This window comes from Stegostoma tigrinum, chromosome 5 (assembly GCF_030684315.1).
Source record: "Stegostoma tigrinum isolate sSteTig4 chromosome 5, sSteTig4.hap1, whole genome shotgun sequence".
Taxonomy (NCBI): domain Eukaryota; kingdom Metazoa; phylum Chordata; class Chondrichthyes; order Orectolobiformes; family Stegostomatidae; genus Stegostoma; species Stegostoma tigrinum.
In genome coordinates this window covers 11,528,543-11,552,144 of record NC_081358.1, presented here as the reverse complement: position 1 = coordinate 11,552,144, position 23,602 = coordinate 11,528,543, and the positions used below count along the sequence as shown (strand labels likewise).

At 41.1% G+C, this 23,602-nt stretch overlaps 1 protein-coding gene across 5 annotated transcripts in view; it reads right to left on the bottom strand.

Moving 5' to 3' along the window:
- Window positions 1-23,602, bottom strand: part of LOC125451525 (collagen alpha-1(XV) chain-like) — a 243,159-nt gene that overhangs the window by 81,156 nt on the left and 138,401 nt on the right. For all 5 annotated transcript variants that reach the window (XM_059645829.1, XM_048528708.2, XM_048528706.2 and 2 more), the window contains 5 exons: window positions 22,463-22,525; window positions 20,915-21,064; window positions 14,889-14,951; window positions 10,163-10,207; window positions 8,792-8,929 (listed from right to left, as the gene is read on the bottom strand). In XM_059645829.1, coding sequence (XP_059501812.1) covers window positions 8,792-8,929; window positions 10,163-10,207; window positions 14,889-14,951; window positions 20,915-21,064; window positions 22,463-22,525 — 459 coding nt within the window. The remainder of the gene's footprint in view (window positions 1-8,791; window positions 8,930-10,162; window positions 10,208-14,888; window positions 14,952-20,914; window positions 21,065-22,462; window positions 22,526-23,602) is intronic.

The window sequence follows — 23,602 nt, the reverse complement described above, 5'->3', positions numbered from 1 at the left end:
GCTTTTTCATTTGAAGCAGAAATTATATCAGGTTTGTTCCAATGTCAGCTATACTGCCTACCCAAGTGAAACCATCCCAACAGTTGCTACCCTCAACAGCTTCCACTTCTACTATTTTGGAATACACTTGGAATACTGCGTCCAGTTCTGGTCGCCCTATTATAGGAAAGATGTGGATGCTTTGGAGACGGTTCAGAGGAGGTTTACCAGGATGCTGCCTGGACTGGAGGGCTTATCTTGTGAAGAGAGGTTGACTGAGCTCGGACTCTTTTCATTGGAGAAAAGGAGTAGGAGAGGGGACCTAATTGAGGTATACAAGATAATGAGAGGCATAGATAGAGTTGATAGCCAGAGACTATTTCCCAGGGCAGAAAAGGCTAACACGAGGGGTCATAGTTTTAAGCTGGTTGGAGGAAAGTATAGAGGGGATGTCAGAGGCGGGTTCTTTACACAGAGAGTTGTGAGAGCATGGAATGCGTTGCCAGCAGCAGTTGTGGAAGCAAGGTCATTGAGGACATTTAAGAGACTGCTGGACATGCATATGGTCACAGAAATTTGAGGGTGCATGCATGAGGATCAATGGTCGGCACAACATTGTGGGCTGAAGGGCCTGTTCTGTGCTGTACTGTTCTATGTTCTATGTTCTATTTTCACATGGACACGCCCCACATTAACAATCATATTGTATCACATTGTGCACATTATTCACTTCATTAAAAGGTAAATTTCACCAGTATGCAGACATCATTTCCATTCAACTGTTACCTCTGTTTACATGGTAGTCATGGAGAGCATTGTAAATAATGCACATTTTACTACATACTGATATTGAAATTAGATTGACTGAAAGCTTTTGATGAAGTAATTATCTGACACAAAATAAATTTTCCTTTGGGTTGAAATCAATAAAACAATGTTTTGATTAGAAACTTTTAGAAAAACTTGAGAAATGTCACTACACTGAGAAGAGATTGGGCCTTGAGCACGAAGAGCATTTTTTTAACAATCTCTTTTCTCATTAAGATTTCTTTCTGCTGGTTGCCCTTTATCAAGGTCAGAAGGCAAATTGATCTTGAGTAGCTTTTCTTTAATTCTCTCTCTACATGAAAACAAAATGTCTGTGGTCTGGGGGTTGGTTAGCAAACTTTTCTGGCACCTTTGGCCAATCTCAAATCAAACCTGGCAGGACTTGTCAAAGGGAAGATGGCATCTAGCTACCCTTTGACTGGGGGTTTCGGACCTATGAAATGGAATTCTAGGGCCCTGTCTACACTATGCAATGCTGATACTATAACTTAGCCATGCTTTAACTAACATTAACCATCCATGCTGCTTTAATGGTAATGTCACTGGCTTTATAATCCAGAGGCCTGAACTTTTAATGATTTTAATGATAATAATTTGGAGAAATGCTCTGAGCACATGGGCATCACACTGTTTGAATTCAGTTAATAAATCTGGGCTATAAGTGTGAGACTGTCATCTGTGACCATAAAAACCCACTTTGGGGAAAGAAATATTCTCCCTGTTGAGCCCATTCCATACATTTCCTCATTCCTCTTGGAATAATAACTTCATCTCTTAGCCTTACCCCTGAGCCCTGGCCCTACAAGTTTGACATGCAAACTATCTGGTCTCTCTGCATCCCTGCTGAGGCCAGGGTAGCGGGTACTGGTAATGCATTATCAGCTCCGCAATTTATAAGCCAAGAAATCCCCCTTTCCATCCCAGCATTCTGCCCAATCCCAAGAAGTGTTTTCCTCTACTTCCATACCACAATGGTGCCTCCAGATAAAATCCCCTTGACTTTCATTGAGCTGAGTCTCAGGGCTTACAACGCCCATCAAGCTGACCAACTCAGATGAACAGCCCTGAACAATGGACAGCTGGGCTCCTGACTGATCTTGGTGCTGCTCTCCGACTAACTCGGTGCAACTCCTTGGACCTGCAGGACTAACGACTGCCTATGCCCCCACCCTGTGCTGTAGAGATACACACTCTCTTACCCTGTCTGCTCTGGGTGCGCTCACTGACCATCTCCAAGCCTGGGTTGGTAGCAGACAAGAACTTTGACTGAAAACTCTACTGAGGATTAATCTGCTGAGACTTGGAGACACGGCTGTTTGGCAGCTGCACATGCTCTGTTTTATTGCAGAGGCTGCTGTGAGATTGACGTAGCAAGGAACTTGTCCATCCCTTTGAATGATCACTGCTGACTGGCTTTGAGGTGCTGTACTAAACAGCCTACCAGCCATACTCTGAGCCTTTAATCTCTGACTGATGGGGCACAGTGCAGAAAGGCAAATGCAGCAAATGGCATGACAGGGATGATTTCAGCGTCCCAGTAGGTACAGAGTGAGGTAACAAGGTGTGGAGCTGGATGAACACTGCAGGCCAAGCAGCGTCAGAGGAGCAGGAAAGCTGATGTTTCAGGCCTAGACCCTTCTTCAGAAAACAGAGTGAGTGAGCGCAAAGAGAACAATGGGGAGCCCCAAGATTCAGCCTGATCTGATGCATGAACTGGTGTGCTCCAACATGGAAGTGTGGATCCTTACAGTAAGTGGTTTGGAAATGCCGTGAGAGTGCAGTGAGGCTGGTCAAGGTAATGTGCCAACATCTGTGCATGCAGGTTTAGATGCTTCCAACAGAGTGTGCCCTGAGACTTGGTGACTGGTGTCCAAGATGGAGGGCTGGAGGGGCAAGTGGCGAGCTGGAGTTGCCAGATAACCTCTCTGACTTTCATGTCGGGAATTGTTGCTGTCTAGTTTTTACCTGGCGGGTGAAGGAATGGGAAAATGCATATTAATGAGGTGAGAATAACTAATGATGTGATGTTAAAGCGTACCAACAAATGAAAACAGGCTTCTCGCCAATCAGTGGCAAGATTCTCGTCTTGCTTGGTTGTAAAGGAGGACATCTCACTCTCGAGTTGAGAATCTCCCTCGTGTTAACCTCAGCGCAGGATGCCAGCTTTCTCAGCAATGCCCAAGTTGTTCAAGAGGTGGGGAGATTCCTCCCATGTGGACTGATACGACAGATATTTTCTGATACAAAGTATTGACAAACATTGAGGTCTTAAGAGCAGACATGGATTTTAGTCTCTGGTATTTTGAGTGTGACACTCAAGTAGTAGAGATTGATTGGTAGAAATCATGCGCTAACAATTGTGAATTTAATTAAAATCAATCCAAGTAATGCAAATTAAACTCATTGAGAACTGAAATATTTTAGGTCAAAGTATTTGAGTATCATGATACTATGTGAACCTAGGTGCTGAAATTCATATTTAAAGCATTAAACCTAACTAAAATATAGCGTGAAAGAAAGTGTGTGGGTGAATTATTCATTGAAATCTGTTGTCATATAACAAATGCTGCAAATAAATTATTCATAAGAATACTTTCACGGTCTGATTTTCAGCTTCAATACCAATTTTATTTAATCCAGCGAGAATACCTCACTTTCGGAGACTGAAGGGGGTGACCTTACAGGGGTTTATAAAATCATAAGGGGCATGGATATGGTGAATAACTTTGGTCTTTCCCAGGGTAGAAGTGTCCAAAACTAGAGGGATTAGTTTAAGGTGAGAGGGACCTAAAGGGCAACATTTTCACACAGGGGGTGGTGCACATGTGGAATGAGCTGCCAGAAGGTGTGGTGGAGGCTGATACAATTACAACATTTAAAAGGCATCTGGACGGGTATAGAGGGACATGGGCCAAATGCAGGAAAATGGGACTAAATTCATTTAGGATATCTGATCAGCACGGATGAGTTGGACCGAAGGGGCTGTTCCCGTGCTGTACATTTCTATGACTCTTTAACAACCACCTGAGAGCTTCAACTGGGCCAAAGTCTTCTCAACCGTTACAGCAGGGGTAGCCTGTCAGCCAACTTGGAGGAAAGAGGGTGTTTGAGAATCAGGGTTGCTCCCACACTTGGAGGCATAGAGGAAAACAGGGCATGACTGCAGAAAGTTAACCTCGGGCCTTGCCTCTGAACATCCAAGGCCTTTGCCCTCACCATGCCAATCCCTGACCCTTAGAAACCATAAAACATTGCTGCTGTTCTTTGTCTCCAGCCCTTTTGCTTAGCCAGGAGCCTGGGCCTTAGACGAGGTCATACTTTACACTGTGGGCATGAAAATGGCCAGCACATTAAGGGGAGGGGGAGAATCACTGGCTTGGGATCAGAAGCACTTCAGATCATTACGCAAGTACCTGAGTTGTATTTGATTTGGCTGGTTTCCCATTGGAAGGATCAAGGGCATCTTGCTCTTAAAGACACCTCTCCAACACATGGAAGGAAAAAGGTAAAATCCTGGTCCCCCTTCATTAACTTTTAGTTGATCTTTAACTCTTGTCCCAGCCCATCAGACATTTTGTACAAATGGAAACTATGTTTAGGTGTAGGAGAGGGTAACAATATGTGGGGCAAAAATAATTGATAGAATTTATTGAGTTATGAATCTATAATCTGAAGACCTCATTCACAAGAAAACGCACAGTTATTGAATTCACTGTTGAAAAATAAATCAGACGGAATACAGATCAGGCAGTCACTATTTCCTGACTTTGTACAATTGCTCAAGAACAGTTTCATCCCAACAAAGCACTTCAAATTCCTCACTGTTGCTCCAATCCTGTTAGAAGGGAGACTTCATTGACATGCAGTGACAGGGGCCTGTTGTACTTCTTGTTTGTTAATGACAGCAAGGCAGAAGGAGCTCTGTGGATTTTCCCAGTGGAATGTCAAATCGTGTAACATGTGAGATCCTGCATAAGCAAACAGCTGCTTAGTGTCAAATAGGCTTACTTTTGTCTGGCTATGTGCATTTAACCAACAGCTGGTATTCATAAAATACAGATATCGGTTAATCTTACCATCTGTTAATTAACTGCATTAATTAACTTTAACATTTAATGTCTGTTAACATTAACTGAATTTAACTATTAATGGCAAATCACAGAGTTACGGCATAGAAATCTGGGTTTTCAGGCACATCGAATCCTGTTTGTTTTTCTGTTCTTAATCACAAGGCCTGGATTTTCACCACAATGAAGAGCCTCTCAGCAGGGTAAAAGTGCTGGAGTAGCCCAAAAAAGCACAAGTTTCACCCCTGAAAACAACATATCCATTTTCACCTTGGCAGGAAGAGGGTTAGACTGGACTATGCGCATTTTACCACAATTTCTGCCTAATGAGGTCATTAGCTGCCTCCACTGAATTGAGATTTAATGGGCCTTGAAGTATAAAACCTGACATTTGCAGAGCAGGCCTGGTAAAAACCAGCCTTAAGTTTTGCATTTGCTTGGATACGTCCTGGGGCATCTTTGATGGAGTTCAGGTATCGTTTGGAAACCGTGAAAGTAGCTCTAAATGTGACTGAGAAGTACACTCAATTATGTCAATCTCATTGGAAATGTCAACAGATGTGAAAATTAATTGTTAAAAATGGCAAGAAGGAGAGCTGTCAAGCTTGCAAGGCATTTGAAACTCCTGCCCTTTAAATCGTGGAGAAAAATACTTAAACATTAGAAATAAGATTACTTGCTACTTCTCTCTCTCTCTATTTGAGTTGATGGTTTTCCGTTAATGAATTGATGCTGCATGACTGATTTCACAAGCATCCATTATCACAATATAATGCCTGCCAGCTACAAGGGGTTATAGATTCTTTGATGTGGGACTATGATTTCCAGTATTCACTGTTATGAGGGATTATACACTTGAATTAAATGTTTATTGGTATAAAGCTTTATTTATTTGAAGGAATGTAAACCCACTTAGTGGATTTATAAATGAGTATATTTTTTTAAAAAGTGAAGTCTAGAAGAGACACCAAATATGGTATTTTGTTTGAAATTTACGTAAGAGCATGTGTTATTAGTTTGGTATAGGGATGAAAAAAAGGGTATGAGGGGCACACATTGGCATGGAGGATCCATCTGTTTTATAGAGTGTAGTTTGAGGGGTATGAGGGGCTATGATAAGTGAGTGGGAGGCATGAGCTGGTATGGATGGCATGGAGGAGGTGATGTAGTTAAGCATTTATCGATCATTTACACTTTAGTCTTTATGTTTAAATATTATAACAAGAGCAGGTTCCTAAGGCAGGCTTTCTCCCTAGCTTTCTCCCGAGCCCAAGCAGCCTCCTCAATCTTCTGGGATGCAATCTACACTACAGACTGAAAACCTGACAGGTGTGCATCCACTTCTAAAGATCAGGTTCACAAAGCTGGGAATTCCTGTGTCTCTGTGCACCTGACCTGGGAACAAACATCAGGACCTGAGTTTCCAAAACTCCTGTTCATACAGCAGAGCGGTAGATTCATCCTTGAACTTTTACTAAGCCTGGCTCACAATTACATCATATGGTACTATTGAGGCAATACTAGCTTTTTTTTTGTTCTAATTTGATTAGATTATTGATCATAAATCGTGCAGCAAACATTCCATGATTTGATGTGCAGCCTCCCAGCATTTGGACAGTTTCCCTTGCACATTTTGATTTTATTCTTCAATGGAAATCTAAGTTTTACCAAGCTAAGCTTCAGAGACTAGGCTGATGCACTGAAAGTGTGCAAGAGGAGGAAACAGGAGAAAAGGGAGCTCATCTATTGCCTCCTTATTCAGCATCACTTCCAGAATTTCCTACAGAATATGACACCAATATGTCTTCTCAAGGTGGACTGCTGTTATAATAAGACATAAAAGATACAATAGTGTCATTTATACTGTAACTGCAGTCAGCATTGCTAGCTTTAAGGAAACAGATTGAAGCTTAATATTTAAATAATAATTTGCCACTGAAATTAATTTGCGAGGAAAAATGATTGCTTTAGGCAAACAGACGTTTTTTTTAAACATTAAGCCTCTCCGAGTAATTTTTTTTTCTTCAACCAAGCGGGCTGTCATGGTTCACTTCAGTAAGGTCTCCTCAACTCCAAAAGCTCGGCTGCCTGCCCAGATAACACAATTTGGAAGGCTGGCCGCCCTGTTCCTGCATATGTCACTGTTACAACCAAACAGGAACATCAGTCTCAAACAGAAACCCTTTTCCTGCAGTTTTAGTTGGGAGAGTTGGAGGAGAGCTTATACAGTGTGTGCAGATGGCATGACATTGCACTTTTACACCAGGAAAGAAAATGCAACAAACTTAAACTAAATTCTGAGCATCAATATCAACCAAATGGCTGATGGGCAATGTATCACTTTTCAGCACTGGAGGGAACTGTTATAGTTTGTTGGCGAAAGTAAAATGAGGCCCTGATAAGGTCTTTGCTGCCAAGTGCAGTATTGAGATTAAAGGAATGTTGACTCTGTCAGAGGGATAAGAGAGGAATACAACTTTTTCTGAGGATTCTCTTGGTCAGCCTTCAGAACTACGCTTGAATATTTCTCTTTTGTTTGCGACCACAGTAGCACACAGCTGTCCAGCAGTTTTATCGGAGCACTGTACAATATGGCCACCACTTTCTCTGACTATGCAGTTCAACATCCTCGTGGCTTTGTTGATTTTTTGCTGCTTTTTAGTTGGACACATTGAGAGCTGAGTCTCCTTACAGGCTCCTAAAGCTCATTCATTTTCATCCATAGTCATTTAAAAAAGGGGGGGTGGTGCTGTAAAACACTGTAGGCAACTTGCCTACCAACAGCCTACTGGTCCATTGCAATTTTACCCGTGGTACTGGTGGAAAGAGAAGAGGATCACAAGTGTCCCTCTTGCCTGTGGGCCAACAGAGGTCATTAAACCACCAACTAATGACCAGTTAAGGACCTCTTCCCACTGCTGCTGAGATTTAAGCAGCAACAAGAAAGTCCTACCTGACAGTTTTGTGCGAGATGGTGGTGCACATAGGTGGAGGTGCTTCTCATTTGGTCCTGGGAATCCACCCCTCCCGCCCCCTCCCCCATCCCAACATCAGCACACACCACCAACCCCACTACAAGTCTCCCCTACCTTGGTTTCACCCTCCCCTTCACCCATCTACCCTGGCTCTGCTCTGTCTATATTGTCTTGATGCAAGACATTGTCCCTTAGTTAGCTCACACCCCAGTTCCTCAGCATCAGGAAGTGGGTACTGTTCCAGCATGGCACAGAACTTACCATTCCCAGTAACACTGCCATGACTGGACAGCCGCCTGTCATTTGACTACCCACAGTTCCCAGAGGCGAGATTTCCTGTTCAGAAAAGGCAAACAGGTCTCAGCTCAGAGAAACTGATGCCCCTTCAGGTGTTAAATTCCTGAGGGATAAGCCACTGGAGCATGGATAAAGCTTGTCTCTGACTTTCCTGTTGGGTAGTGAAAGGCAGGGATTCTGGCACCCGGCCAAATCCAACTGAGCTCTGGTTTATTTGCTGTTTGTGAATACAATATTTTATATTTGTCTGCCATACATTTCCGCTGCCATTTTTCTGATGGCACACCTTTTAGGAGCTATCGCCTCTGAGTCCACCCACAGGCCAGCACTGTCTCATATCAACTGGAAATCCAACTATCTGGTATCAAATTTCTCAATCCACCTCATTGTGTCAGTCAGAAACAGCAGTGGGGGCAACTCTAAAACTAACAATATCTCTTGTAGTTTTTCCACACACACAAACACCATGCTTGTAATTTATCCAATAACTATTCTTTCCTTTCTAAGCTTTAGCCATTTCCATATGTTTTCCAGAGTTGACCTTGAATTAGTCAATTTAGTCAATTTGAATATCAATAAATTTTTTTGAATTAGTCACCAGCCCATCAACATTAGAAACTCAACATTCGCAACATAATGAATTACCTCAAATCCAAAGTTATATCCGCCGCTGATGGGTGGCCCAGGAGGTCCTGGAAGGCCAGGTGGACCTTGGGGTCCTGGCTTTCCCGGCTGACCTGGGGGTCCTGGAGGCCCTGGCAATCCATTATCTCCAACATCTCCCTGCAAAAGAACAGTATTGTGCATCTTATGGGATGATGTGCTCTTTATTCCTGTCAATTTGCTTCATCTAAAAATTCACTCCTTCAATACAATTAATTCAGGAGGAGGTGGATAGTGTATTCAATCACTCATACAATGTATTTTCTCTCAGCAACTTTTGAAGAATCAAACTGTTATGCTCATGAGAAAAAAAGATGAGATTTTCAATTTGTAGCAGTTCACTTCAGGTTTCCTTGGAAACTGTTTTCTTTTTGATCAAATAATCTTTGAAGAAAGACTAAGAAGGTGATACTAAATCCTCTTTTCCTTATGTGTTTTGGACCTAATCCAGTCAGACTTTCTTCTTTCATTTTAGATCCTATGATCTTATTGAGTGTACTGCACATCTCCAGATATGAATAATGGCCAACTAGTTTTCAGAAGAAAAGTAAAAAGAGTAAAGCAAAAAAACAATTAAAGCAAAAAAAAATTAAAATTGAGATAATGACAGGAACCGTTTTCATTTACAAAGCATTTCCACGGCCACAGGGTCATCTCAAAGCATTTTCCTGCCTATGAAGCAGTTTTTAAATGTAGTAGCTGGTATAGGGTAAGAAAACAGGGCAGCCAATTTGCATGAAGCAATATCGCAAAATCAGCAATATCGCAAAATCAGCAATGACATAGTAACCAGATAAGCTGTTTCAGTGAGTTTAGTAGAAAAATAAATATTGGCCTGAATACTTCCTTTGCTCATTGTCAAAGAGCAGTAGCTTCCAGGTTCGAGCTTCTGATTCAGAAGTCAGTGTACTACTATGGAGCCTAGGCTATTACCTCTACATGTGAACAAGGGGACCAAACACAGACAAAGACGAGACTCCCCAGTACATGATGATCCACAGTTGGGCCTGTTTGGAGAGCATTTTCTATGAGATTGTATTCATACAAAGAAATTTTTTTTGTTTATCACCAGGAGTGGTATGGTGGATTTGTTACTGCACTAAAAGCCCTGTCATCATGAATGTGAATTTCATCGTGGCAAACTGTGGCACTGAATTCAATAAATCCTATAATTTGTGTTGTGGCAACATTCATGAAAGTCCCTTATCCCAAATGGTCTCATCTACATGTGACTCAATTTCACCTTATATGATTGGCCTTTAATACAAGTTGGCAGAGCCAGCAACCCAACAATTGCTCTCTGGGTAAATAGGGATGGGCAATCAATGTGACATTTCAACATTTAAAATTTACCTTTGCTCCCTGAAGACCTGGCAACCCAATTTGTCCTTGATCACCCTGTAAACAAAGAAATGATATTGACCTTTCTTACGTAAAATACAAGTTTGCTATTGAATCTAAAACCACTACAGGGACACAAAATCATTAGCAACAGTTCTGGCCATGCGTTACAATGAGGCAGTGCAGGCTACCTTCTACAAAACCCAAGTCTAAGTTTGCCACACCTACAAAGCAGGTGAAGCGCTAGCCCACTGGCTGTACAGGTTGAGAAATCACAGGCACCCATGCTTCAGGTGAAATGATACACGGTTTCCTGTGGGCTTCCTCAATTTTGTGTCGGAGTACAACATTTTGTTGGCTACATGCAGTCATCATTTTTATTGACTTCCAGCATACTTAGGGAGTTTGGGACCAACTGACACAAATTTAAGCAATAACTCTTATGTGCAGAGCTTTCTGGAACAGTCAATGTGTTTACAACTTCCACACAAATGACTGGTCCTGCATTGATCAAAAGGCTCATGACAAGCCACATACAGTTAACATTCAAATGTCTCTCAAAACAGTTCCCTCCTTACCCCACACCAGCTTGAAGTCAAGATTGTTGAGTCTGCATACTACCTTGGTGGCACTGAAGAAACTACAGATGTCATAACTGTGTGCAAGGAGTTGCAACTCATTTGCTTTCTCCATCTAGCATTGGTTATTGATCTCCCTAGTTCTTCTTTGTAACGCTGCCTTTGTTGTTTGATCAGTTCTCCTCTTTGTCTCATTGGTGATATCTTTTGCTAGGCATGGAGCACGTTTCTCTTCTTGTCAATGACATCTTGGATAATGTAAGTTATTCTCATTGAACTAGTCTTGGTGTTTCCTGGTCTTGTAGCTGATGGTTTCTTCCCAGCATGAGGTGATGGCTGTCTTCAGCTCTTTTCAGATTTTCCCCACTCCATTAAAGTTAAGACTTTGGAGAGGACATTTCAAAGAAGTCCTAAACCATGACATAATCATCGATGCAGATGTCTTTGAGGAAACCCCCCAACTTGCCAGTAAAGATAATCTCGCACTCCCACCATGTGGCAGAAATTGAAGCTTCCATTAGACACATGAAGAATGGAAAGGTCACAGGTGTAGACACAATTCCAGCTGAGATTTTCAAATTTAGAGGAGTAGAACAGAGCAGATCTCCATCAGCAGTCCCTGAAAATTTGGAATAAAGAAGAAATCCCTGTTGATCTCAGGGCAGCTGCCATTACCACTGTCTTCAAGAAAGGAGGCAAGGTGGACTATGAGAATTACCAGGGGATCTCCCCACTCTCCATTGCTGGGAAGATCACACCACGAATTCTCACTAGGCACCTTCTCCCAGTCTCTGAGGAAGTCCATCAAGAAAGCTAGAAGGGTTTCCAGCCAAATGTGGGATTATGGACATGATTTTCACTGCTCAACAACTTCAATAGAAATGCCAGGAATAACAGCACCCACTTTACATGGTCTTTGTTGAACTAACCAAGGCTTTTACCTCAGTCAATTGGGAAGTGCTATAGAAGACATTGTTGAGACAATACTGTGGCTGCAAGAGGTTTATTTTGCCCTTTTTTTTAAGTGAAGAAAGGTTGGGACAGAGAGATATTGAGCAGCCCGTTCCCAGGCAATCATGTAAACTGCTTGTGCGGCCTTGGGGTTTCTTTTTAAAGTCAGAATGATGGAAGGAGCCAGAATGGGTGGGGTCAAGCTCCCACAGAACCAGGATTTTAGTTTTAGCTTCTAGCAGTTGGTGGGCTCTTGAAGCTGGGTGTGGAAGCTATTATTCCTCTTTCTGTTACAGCTAGAATTGCGTATGAAGCAAAATCTATTTTACTCAATTTGCCTTTGCCAAGTGCTTGTTTATGGGAAGTTACAATATTGGCACAGTTGCTGTTTAGTAGTTAAATATCTACTATTCTGTCAAGTTTTCCAGCAGAGTTAAGCTCTTCTAATTCTTCTTCCCTTCATTGGCATTTTAACTATAGTGTATGAATAAAGTATGCTTTGCTTCAAGCCTCGTAGTCTGGCCAATGGGACTGTATCCGGAATGCAACGCCTTACAGTTGCCTTAAAAAATAAGACAATGTTGGGGTCTTGTCTATCTTCTTAATATATTTTGAGGGGGTTTGGTCGGGTCAACAACATTCTCAAAGTTTGGCCATCCAGCAAAATCCATCGACATCCTCCATCTCATCCGTAGCAAGATGTCAGTGAGGGTCCTCATTGACTGCAATATGTCAAAATCTATAAGGTCAAGACACGGATCAAGCAAGATGTGTCACTGACCCCAACATTTTCTCCATCTTCATTGATACCGTACTTCATCTTGTCAAGAACAAACTTTCCAGTGATATGGCCATTGTCTTCAGGGTGGACATAAAACTTTTCAATCTCAACTGGCTGAAATCCAGAGAGAAAATGACAACAACCTCACTTGTGGAGTGTCAGTACGCAGATGGAAATTTCATCCCCACTTCTCTCAAAACAAAATGTTCAAGGCTTTCCTAGTGTCGCTGCAGAAGCATTCTGAAGAATTGTTCTTAGCCTCAACTTCAAGAAGACTCGAATGTCTTACCAATCCATCCTGGTAAAGTTCAGTCCCATCACTCCGTTAAGATAAACAGAGAAATGCTCCCAAATGTAGAATATTTCTCTTACCAGGGAAGCCACCCTTTATCCAGGACTGATATTGATCGAGGGATTCAACATCACTTCCCCAATGTGGGAATGCCATCTTTGGATGCCAAAGGATGTGAGCCTTTGATGACCGTGACATCTGTGCTGATATCAAAATCCTTATGTATAAGAAAATCTTCTTCTACTCTTCAATATGGCTCCCAAACTTGCACTATGTACAGATACCACCTCAAGACCATTGAGAAGTATCATCAACAGTGTTTGAGATGGATTCTCTAGATCAGTTGGGAGGACAGGTGTATTAACATCAGTGCCCTTGAAGCAGCTAATAGCACCAGTATTGATGCCATGATCAACCAAAACCAACTCTGGCCACAAGTGTGGGATGCCTGAGTCCTGACTACCAAAGCAAACCTTCTTCACCCAGATCAAAGAAGACACGTGATCGAGAGGAGGGCTCAAGAAGCATTTCAAAGACTCCCCGAAGGCTTCCCTCAAGAAATGCTGTCTTGATTTTGTATCAGGTTGCATGACTATAGTTGTCTATTTGTCTGCGCCCATGCAGCAGGTCTTTGTCTGTTCAAGTTTAAGAAACCAAATGGTGTGTTGAGAAAGGAGTCTGGCCCCATTAGTTACTTGTATCTTGCAATCTGCCAGTCTGCAGAAGAACAAAAGCTAATCTACATAGAACGCATATTTTAGCCACATTAGCCTTAACGATTTCTGGTCTGGCTTAGGTTACCTTGACGGCTTCTTTTTCCTAACCTCTCCACTCCAATGCATGGGAGACCCTCAGTCAGAAGATACAGACTTGGAGGAAACTTCTGTATGAAGGGACATAATTCTTCAAGAACACCGAAGGTGAGAGGAAGAATAGAAAAAGAACCAGAGAAAGGAATAGCTATGATCATATCAAGGCAAAGGACCAATTCCACCTCCAGGCACCAGCTGCCAAGTTGGAGATGGGGCTCTACGATCAGGCCCATCAGCCATGCAAGGATTCACAGAGCCCATGAGCAGTGACATGGAATTTCCTAGGTAGACAATCATAAGCATGACAATGAAGACTTAATAATCATTAAAGTTGCCATAGTCTGAAAAGACTATAGTGTTACTCTCTCATTAGACAGGGATGACTGATGGTGGTTTCACCTGAGGATCACCACGCCTCAGGCAAGTGGAGATGTTAAGAAAGGCAGGCCATCATGGTAACCTCAGTTGGGGCAAGAATTGTTAAGGCTTAATGTAGCTAAAATGTTTGCAAAAGCCTGGGAAAACTATACGTTCCATGTAGATTATCTGCTGTTTTTCTGCAGGCCGGCAAATTTCAAGACACAAACATCTAATCGGGCCAGATGCTTTTACCGACCCACCATTTGGTTTTTTAAACTTAAACAGATATGAATTGCAGCGTGCGTACAGAGAAAAAGACAACAGTCGTCATGCAACTTAATTCAAAATCAAGACAGCAGCGCGTTTTTCCAATTTTAAGAATGGTTGCTCATCCTGATACTGGCATTAAACTTTTATTGATCTTCAGTAATGTTTAAAAACAAACACACCACAGAGAAAATGGACAGTGCTGAAGCTGTGCTTGCCCTGGCCAATAAAAGATTGAAAGACTTTAAAAATTGAATTTACAATGCAGTTATACAGCAGAAAGAGTGATAAACCAGTCTCTAAAACAGATAGGTGGAGAAATAAAACAGCAAAGAAAGAAGAAAATGAATCTATGGTAAAAGAGAAGAGGAACCTTGGGTTGATTTTGGAAGACTTTAGTACAGATTAAATAAGATAGGATGCAAAGAGAGGAACGTAGCAAATATTCAATGTATAATAACAATATGTTATATGTTTGAGAATGACACTTGTAAGAGTGTTTAGGGATGAGATTTGAAGGGTAAATGCATAAATGCAATGAAATTACTGAAGTTGAAGGGAAAATACATCATAATTTAACGGAGCAGAGTATTTTAATGGTATTTTTAACACCTTAATAGTTTATTGAGGCCAGTGAATTAGAAACTTTACTATGGATCTTCATACTTAATCACTTCACAAAATTTGCAAGTCTTACCTTTTGTCCCTTTGTCCCTGATTCACCAAGAGTTCCATCCACTCCTGGTGGTCCCCTTGGACCCTATAAATAATCAGCCAACAATTAATGGAGTGCAGGAGAACTCAACCTCAACACATGCTGTTACATGAAACCAAAAGCCTTTGTGATGTGCACTAACACATTGGCCAGATGTTCAATGTTGTGGAAACAGATACTGACAATAATATTTGCTCGGATCTTGCTACCTTCTTTCAAGATTTGATTTAAAAGAAGCATTTACAGCTCCAAGCCAACACTAATTAACCTAAACCAGTTTGAATATTTTTAACTTTCAAGAAGATTTTCAAACCTATAGGCAGTATATAAACAAAGTTCTATCACTGGACTGATGCCAAGGTTAGATGAACTTCAATAAATGCTTTGTGCGAGTTATATTTGAAGCTTTGGTTGGATCTCAAAGTCACTGGATCAAGCAAGAATGGACACTTGCACTGCATCTGAGGATTAATCAGAGCCACAGTTCAATTCTGCCAGCTATCAAGTAATTGAATAAGGCTTTAAACTAAATAGGGAGGTGGAGATGCAGTTGACTGGAAAATTATAGAAAAAGTTAAAGGAGAGGAGGACTCAGGAGACGTTATTAAAGTTTCCAGAACAAGTAATGGGATAGAGAATACAGAAAGGGTCAGGAATCTAATTTAAGGCATAGCAGACACAAGACAACAATGAGCAGGAAAACATAAGACTGAGGGTGTTGTGCCTAAATGCCTGCAGTACATGACACAAGGCAAATGAGCTTCTGGCGCAGATTCAAATTGGCAGGTATGATGCATCACAGAGACATGGCTGCAAGGGGATCAGGGTTGGGAATTAAATATCCAAGGATACAAATTATATCAAAAGGACAGGTCAGAGGTAATTGGGTTGGCCTGTTAGAAAGAAATGAACCTAAATCGATAACAAGAAGCAACATATGGTTGGAAGGCGGAGAATCTGTGTGGGTAGAGTTGAGGAACTGCAAAAAAGAAAAGGCCTTGATGGGAGTTACAAGTTCTAAATATAGGCAGAACATGAGGCAAATAGAAAAGGCATGTAAGAAAGGCATTATTGCAATAATCACGGGTGACCTCAATATGCAGACAGACTGGGAAAAACAGGTTGGTAGGAGATCCCAAGAAAGGGAATCCGTAAAATATCTCGGAGATTTTTTTTTGAGCAGCTTGTGGTACAGCACACTGGACACCAATTCTGGATTTGGTGATATTCAAATGAGGCAAACTTGATTAGGGAGCTAAAGGTGATGGACACCTTAGGGGACAGTGAGGATAATATGATAGAATGTACTCTGGCGTTTGAGAGGGAGAAACTTGAATCAAATAATGATATCACAATTGATAAAAGTCACAACAAGGACATGAGGAAGGACCTGGCCAGAGTCAATTGGAAGGGAAGGCCAGCAGGGAAGATGGTGGAGCAGCAATGGCAGAAGCTTCTGAGGGTATTTTGGGAGGCATGGCAGAAATTCATCCCAAAGAAGAAACATGCTAAGAGGAGGAAATGAGGCAACCACGGCTGATAAGACATAAAAGCAAAAGAGAAAGTATATGATGTGGTGAAGAAGAATGGGAAGCCTTAGAAAACCAGCAGTGGACAACTAAAAAAACACTTAGGGTGATAAGATGAAATATGAGAGTAAGTTAGCCAGTACTGTAAAAGAAGATTGCTGACCTTTTGTTTTAGACATATCAAATATAAGAAACAGGCAAGAGTGGACATTAGGCCATGGAAAATGAGGCTAGAGAAGTAGTAATGGGGAACAAAGAAACAGCAGAGAAACTGAATAGGTACTTTACATCAGTCTTCACATAAGATAAGAGCCCGTGGTGTTGGGGGCAAGGTACTGGCACGGATAGAGGATTGGCTGACTGGCAGAATGTTGAGATTGGGGACAAAGGTGTCTTTTTCAAGATGGCAACCAATGACCGGTGGAGGGGGTTCTACATTAAGTATCTGAACAAAGGAACAGAGGGTAATTGTTGCTAAGTTTGCAAATGACACAAAGATACATGGAAAGACAGTTAGTGTGGACGAGATGGTGAGACTGCAGAAGTCCGGACAGACTAGGAGAATGGGCAAAGAATTGGCAGATGGAATACAATGTAGGAAAATGTAAGCTTATGCTCTCTTGTCAGAAGAATAGAGATGTAGGCTGTTTTCTAAATGGGGAAAACTTTGGAAATCTGATGCACCAAGGGACTTGGGAGCTCTGGTTCAGGAGTCTCTTGAAGTTAAGATTCAGGATCCTTTAGCAGTTAGGAGGGTAAATACGGTCTAATAAATAGTTGACAAATTTGGTCGGATGATTATTAAAAATCTAGATTGTGAATACATTTAAATAAAACAGGAAACAATCGATTTGTCTATCAAGCCTCTCCCATCCGGATCATATAGAACCTTGTTGGAACATCAAAGTAAATGCAAAATGTTCAGATAATAATGGACTTGTGGAACAGGTTGCTAGCTCATGCAGTGAACACTGTTTTATTGATTTCAATTAAATGAGAGCTGGAACAGTTTCGGACTGGGGAAAAGATTACCTTGAGAAGCAGTAGGCATTTTGCAAAGGCAGTGTGAGTGAAATCTTGAATATTCAGATTACCAATGACACCCAGAGAAATACTTTGCCCCTTGATGACCTGGGTTAACTTTAAAAGACTCCTGAAGCAGAACTCCCAAGTCCCTTTGTGCTTCAGATTTCCAAAGTTTGTTCCTGATGACCTGGGTTTTTATTATTTCACCCATGGCTGGGGAATGTCTGTAATGTGATCCATTAGGTATTACAATTATACAGGACAAACTAGTGAATCAGGAAATCTTTGATTGTCCATCATTTTTTGTACATCCTCAGGACACTTGCTGTAAAACAATCTCCTGAGAGGCAAGAAAAGGGGGAAATAACTATGCATCAATTTCACAGGAATAGTTCGAGGGAATTCTTTTAAATCTCTTAAAGCATGTTCCAAAATACCATTGTAATTTTGCAGCTCAAGATGTCCATTGGATAGGTCAACCTCAAAAGTTCTTTTTGCACGTGAAATCTGGTAACCAGGTAGGTTCCACATTTCAGGCAGTGGAATGGAGTAATGGTGAATTGTACTGGATTGATTCTTAAATTATATTGATTGTCAGCAGTACCCCTTTGAACAACTGGGACATGTGCCAATACTAATTGAGAGCAGTTAGTACTTGCAGTGAACTAATGCACTTTTTTAAAAGGCAGATTTCAGCATGGACCATGTTTCGCTGATCAAGCTGTTTTGCATAATTGTGCAAACCAAGACAGGTTATGCCAAATTTGCACAATCCACCTACGGTTCAAGTTAATATCACCTCCTATTAATAATTGCGCACAAGCTGTTACTCTTTGCATAGAATACGAAAGTGCATCTTCTTATAGAAGGTACATATCTACTTCAAAGCACAACAAAAGAGAACCAAAGCTAAATCTGGATTGCGTTGAATACTTTTAAGTCTTTGTGGCACTGAAAAAGGGAAGAAAGAAGAAACTATCAGTTGCTGCTAAAATACAAGTGTCTTGGACACAGGCTATGAACAATTACGTCCAAATCTTGTCAGAAAAACAGTGATACAGGTGGATGTTCACAGAGCAGTCAAGATGTCCTTGGATTAGAACTGAGGCATTCTATGTAAGTTGTATAGACAAATTATTGCTCAAAAATGTCACCCTTTCAAAGCTTTTCCATTTGCATTCAACAGAGCAGTTAACAGAATATCAAATTTCAAAGTGAACAACAATTTATACCGTGAGAGAATAACAGAACAGTGCAAGATGAAAAGCTTAAACAGTATGTCTCTTTTTGTCTTCACTCGCTGCCTATTTACACACAAACTGGATTCATTTAGATTTAATACAAGTCTGTGAGGTAATGAACATATGAACATTTCAAATTAGCAGGAACATCTATTATTTTATTCCCTGGCCTTGTTACAGTGGTGAAGTGTGTAAAGTGGGAGAAAGCCCCACCCTGCTGGCATTAAACCCACTTTGTGTTTTGATGTGGCCATCAATCATCATTTCTTAACCACTGGTCTTTTTCTTAATATACAAGACACTGTTATTATCTCTCTGAATTGTAATACGACTGGGCTTAGTTATGGGAATTCTTTAACTTACAAGTTTGGAAAAAGAGGACCAAGGAGGGATGTCAGGCAAACCACGCTGTACTGAATGTATTCTGTGACAGTTAACAGTACCTGTAATTCTGTAATTATGGAAAGACCACACTTTGCTAGACAGAAACTCTTTGCTTCCCCAAAGAGAGTTAACAGTTTCATTGATTGGGATATGTGAATGACTGACTCAACCAGAATTTTGGATACTTCATTAGTGAAATGAATTCAGTGGCATTAGAGTGGGCATTCCAGAAAAGTGATAGCTCACATAATCTGATTTGTGAGACTCATAGCAAGACTGACTCATCTACCTGGTCAAGTTTGTAGGTTAACGCATACACTAGCTTCAGTGAGCAAAGGGTCCGTGCTTAAACGCAGTTCAAAAGGCACAACCTCCCCTCCAGTCAACATTAACTGGAGGGCTGGCAACTGGGTTAAGCTATCAATTTTTTGCAGACTTGCACCTGCATCTTGGTTTCATACTGTTCCCAAATATTTTTAGTCCCCTGCCCTTGCAACCTCAGCACAGAGGGCTTATGGGTTTGCGAGGCTTTCCAAGAGGATTTTTTGTCAAACTATTAATTTTCATTCATATTTTGCTGCTATACCATTATTACACCCATCAAAGTTTGTACCATTAGTGACACCAAGAAAACCATTTGTGTCTGGGTAAAAACTGTTCCTTGCAGTTGGGTCTAAACTAGGACAAGAGAAGAAAATGTGGACTTGTGCTTTTGAAAACTGAGAAAACAATATATTTACTGATCAATTGATGAAGGATGAAAATGTACTGACCCATGATTGGAGTGTAATTTGAATGAAGAGCTGTGTGACATGACGGGGTGTGATTTGAATAAAGTTTGAGAGTGCTTTAAGGCAGTCCTGAAACATTTACCACTGACAAGAGCAGCCTCTATCAAAAATGAATACTTCACTGAGGATAAAGTTTATACCAGAAGTCTAAGGTGATGCAGAACTTGGGAAGCTAGCCAGAAATGTAATTAACTTCAAAACATCAGTGTGAGAGCAATAGGGGAGGTTGAAAGGGCAAAAGGGAAGATGTTTTTGAGGGTTAGATTCAACACCAACAAATTTACATGAAGATAGAAAAGTGGATCTGAGTGAGAGAAAGTGATGAGGCACGCTTGCCGTTGGTCACTATAATTGAACTATTAGGGACATACTGAAAGAAAGTGCTGACCGGGGTGAAGAGTTGACAGAGGGATAAATACGTTCCAGTCAAAAGGCATTTGTTCATCCAATCTTTAAAATTACAAAACCTGAGGCACTGAAAAGGAATTCCAGAAGAAATAATTTCATTTTCAAGAGCTCTGACCAAAATGTTTAACTGGGCAATAATGGGTGTATCATATCATGATCCTTAGATTGTTTAATCACGCTATTTGTTAGAACCCTGAGAGTGTGGTTTTATATTTGTAAGTACAAAGAAACATTACACACCTGTCCTCTACATGTAATTGCATTTTGTTTTACATCATGCATTTTGCTAGATTAATGCTGAATGCATCCACGATATAGAAAAATGTTACAATTCAAGTCGATATTAAATGTCTGAAACATGGTGAACATGACAGGCTGGTTTTTTTTAAATTAAAAAAAAACTGCCCCTTCAGCACATGATCAACACATTGGGGAGTGCAATGGATCTGAACAAGCCAGCTGAATACCTCACCAGAACTGTGAAATTCCTCATCAATTACCTGTAAAATGCGAAAGCCAGAGCACTTCAATATGACATGAGTATAGTATCAGATTCCAGTCAGAAAATAAAAGCAGGAATAGGAAATCCAATTAACAGAAATGACAAATGGAAATTAATATTTGCTTACCGGTTCACCTGATTTACCGTCCTGTCCAGGGTGACCAGGGGGACCTTGTGGTCCTGGGGAGCCGACAATGCTTGGATTCAGTACCTCTGATTGAGCTGGGAGACCTGGTGGCCCAGGCAATCCTGGAGGGCCTGGAGGTCCGGGTAGACCCTGGGAAACAGAGTGGCACACTATTGAACTTGAAGCATGGCAAACCAGTGTGGCATGTTGCTCGTCAGATAATTCAGTGAATGGCAGCTCACAATCACACAACAGCAGTCTGGATTAAACGGAACTTGGATTAAATTTTCTTAAAAGAAATGTGAAATCAAAAGCTGATGTTGTGAAGCATTGGAATTAAAATTCTAATTAGTTTATTGACCTGTCAGCAAGCCTGTGCCCTTACCCAGTTTGGCCTGTATGTGATTCCAGTCCCAAATCAAGGACTGCAGTGGTTCAAGAAACAGCTCATAAACGCCTTCTCAAGGGCAACTAGGGATGGGCAATTATTTCTGGCTTAGGCAGCACCACATTTCTCCCAAGAATGATTAAATAAGAGGTGGATTTGTCTATACTGCACCTGGAGTTGCCCAGCAAGCATTGCAATTGTATGAAACCTCAACCAATGGTTGAAGAATGTATCTCACCCATGTGTGCTCAGGGTCATTAGAAATGGGCAATGAATGTTAGCTAGAAATGCACAGTTCCAGAGAATGAATGCAAACCAATGAAGATCACTAATCCTAACAAATAGCATCAGGGATGAGAAGTGATAGATCATTTAATAAGAGATTGAAATGACAGTAAAGCTACAGAAAGGGAAAACAGTTTTAGGAATGTAGGATTTTTGCATGTTGTAATAAATCATTGCATCATGCTGCGAATCAAGGCACAGAGGCTTGCAGTCTCCAATTAAACACAAAGTGAGAGCTCTGAGAAATGGAACTAAGAGCCACAGGATGCATCTTATACAGATATATGAGAAGTCCCTGCCTGTAAAGCAAACCAACAGGAGCAAGCAAGTCTTAGGTCTCCCTGAGCTCAAAGTCAAGTTCAGAAAGGCTAAAGTGGTATAACAGTTGGACCAAGAGCAGGCGCGGTGATGTGATGAGGCCAGAGGGTTTCCAATGTCAACTTGCTTGGTCAAACAGTGGACAGCAACAATGCCCATGGAACATTCAGGAGCATTGTGGTAAAGACAACAGTTGCCTGAGGGCCTAGAGAAGTAAGCAGTGATCTGTAGCATCAAGCAACCATTCCCACATTCCTGTTGGGAATTGCTGCCATTCAGTTTCTCAGAGAAGAAGAGAATTGTTGGGAGTTGCATAGAAGTGGGGCAAATTCTGCTAATAATGGGCTGCAAATTCATGGAAATGATGTCATTGCCACTCATTAGTGTGATTCTGAAATCACCATTTAAATCTTAAGGGGAAAACTGCAAATATTTTCTCGGCATTGACATTTTTTCCATTTTTGCCATGTTCTCCCATATTTCACACCATTTCCTATACTGCTCCTGGCAGCAGGGATTTCTGCCCTCTCTGTTTATTGTAAGGGTTAGATACTCACCCTCATTATCTCCAGGTCATCATCAGTATCATCGAAACCAGATCCTTCTGTACCAAAGATACTCTGAGAGATGACAGAGGAGAAAATTAAAACTAAAACCAATAGAAAAGGCTGATACTTTGACATGACCAAAAGTTCCACAGTCTGCAGTTTTAATTTCCCTCTGACATGATTTACTTCATTGCTTTAGCCTATCTAATGTCTTGATCTTTATACAGTTTTCATCAGAGAGGAACTCATAGTGTTGCCTGTGATTCCTGCTAAATCCAGATGCATGCAGGTGCTGAATTTTGATATCATGCTACAGGGTCTCTGTCCGGCTATACTTTCCAATAACTGCTCCACCCCTTGCCCCTGATCACCAAATCTCATTCCAGTATATCTCCACTGGCTGCTTCTTTGATCACCTCCTTCCCTCTCATCTTGCCTTTAAAATTGTATTTTTGTATTTCCCCCTCTAGAGCCAATGCCAAGTTTATCACTGAGAAATCTTCACTGCTTTCCTTTCTCATGCTATGTGCTGATCATCTCCTAATCTTTAGTGATTTCAGTCTCCACTGCAAATGAGTCCTTGCTCTCTCTCCCCTGATTGTACGGTCCTCTTGTCTTTCTATGTCAATTGTCTCCTTAAATCCTTCATCTCAGTCATCTCCACTTCCATGTCCAGCAAAATGTGCATGGAACTCAGTTTTCTTTGTCACTAAGATCATTCAGCTAGCTTTGTTCTTACCTTCCTTTCAGTCACCAGGCTAAAACAACCCCTAACCTGACATTTAATCCTCCATAGCCCCATGTGATCAAATAGAGTCTTTTTCATCAAAACTCATCCTAGGGATTTACTGATTTCTTCAAATTAAGAACAAATGTCGCATTTTCAACATGTTTGATGAATGTGGAAATAAAATTATGAAAGAAAGATGATGTGCTGAGGAGCAGTCTTGAATTAGGTGCCAGGGAAACTGTGAATTTTTTTGGTCCTGTTCAATGAATATAACTTGATCATAAATGTTGTTTACACAGATAATGTGCTTTCCACTTCACTGCCAATGATGGAATTGGAATAGCTCTGAGGAATATCGCGTTGTGTATTAAACATCAAAAGCTGACTGGAATGGAGCCTCATTTACTGGTGCATTCACA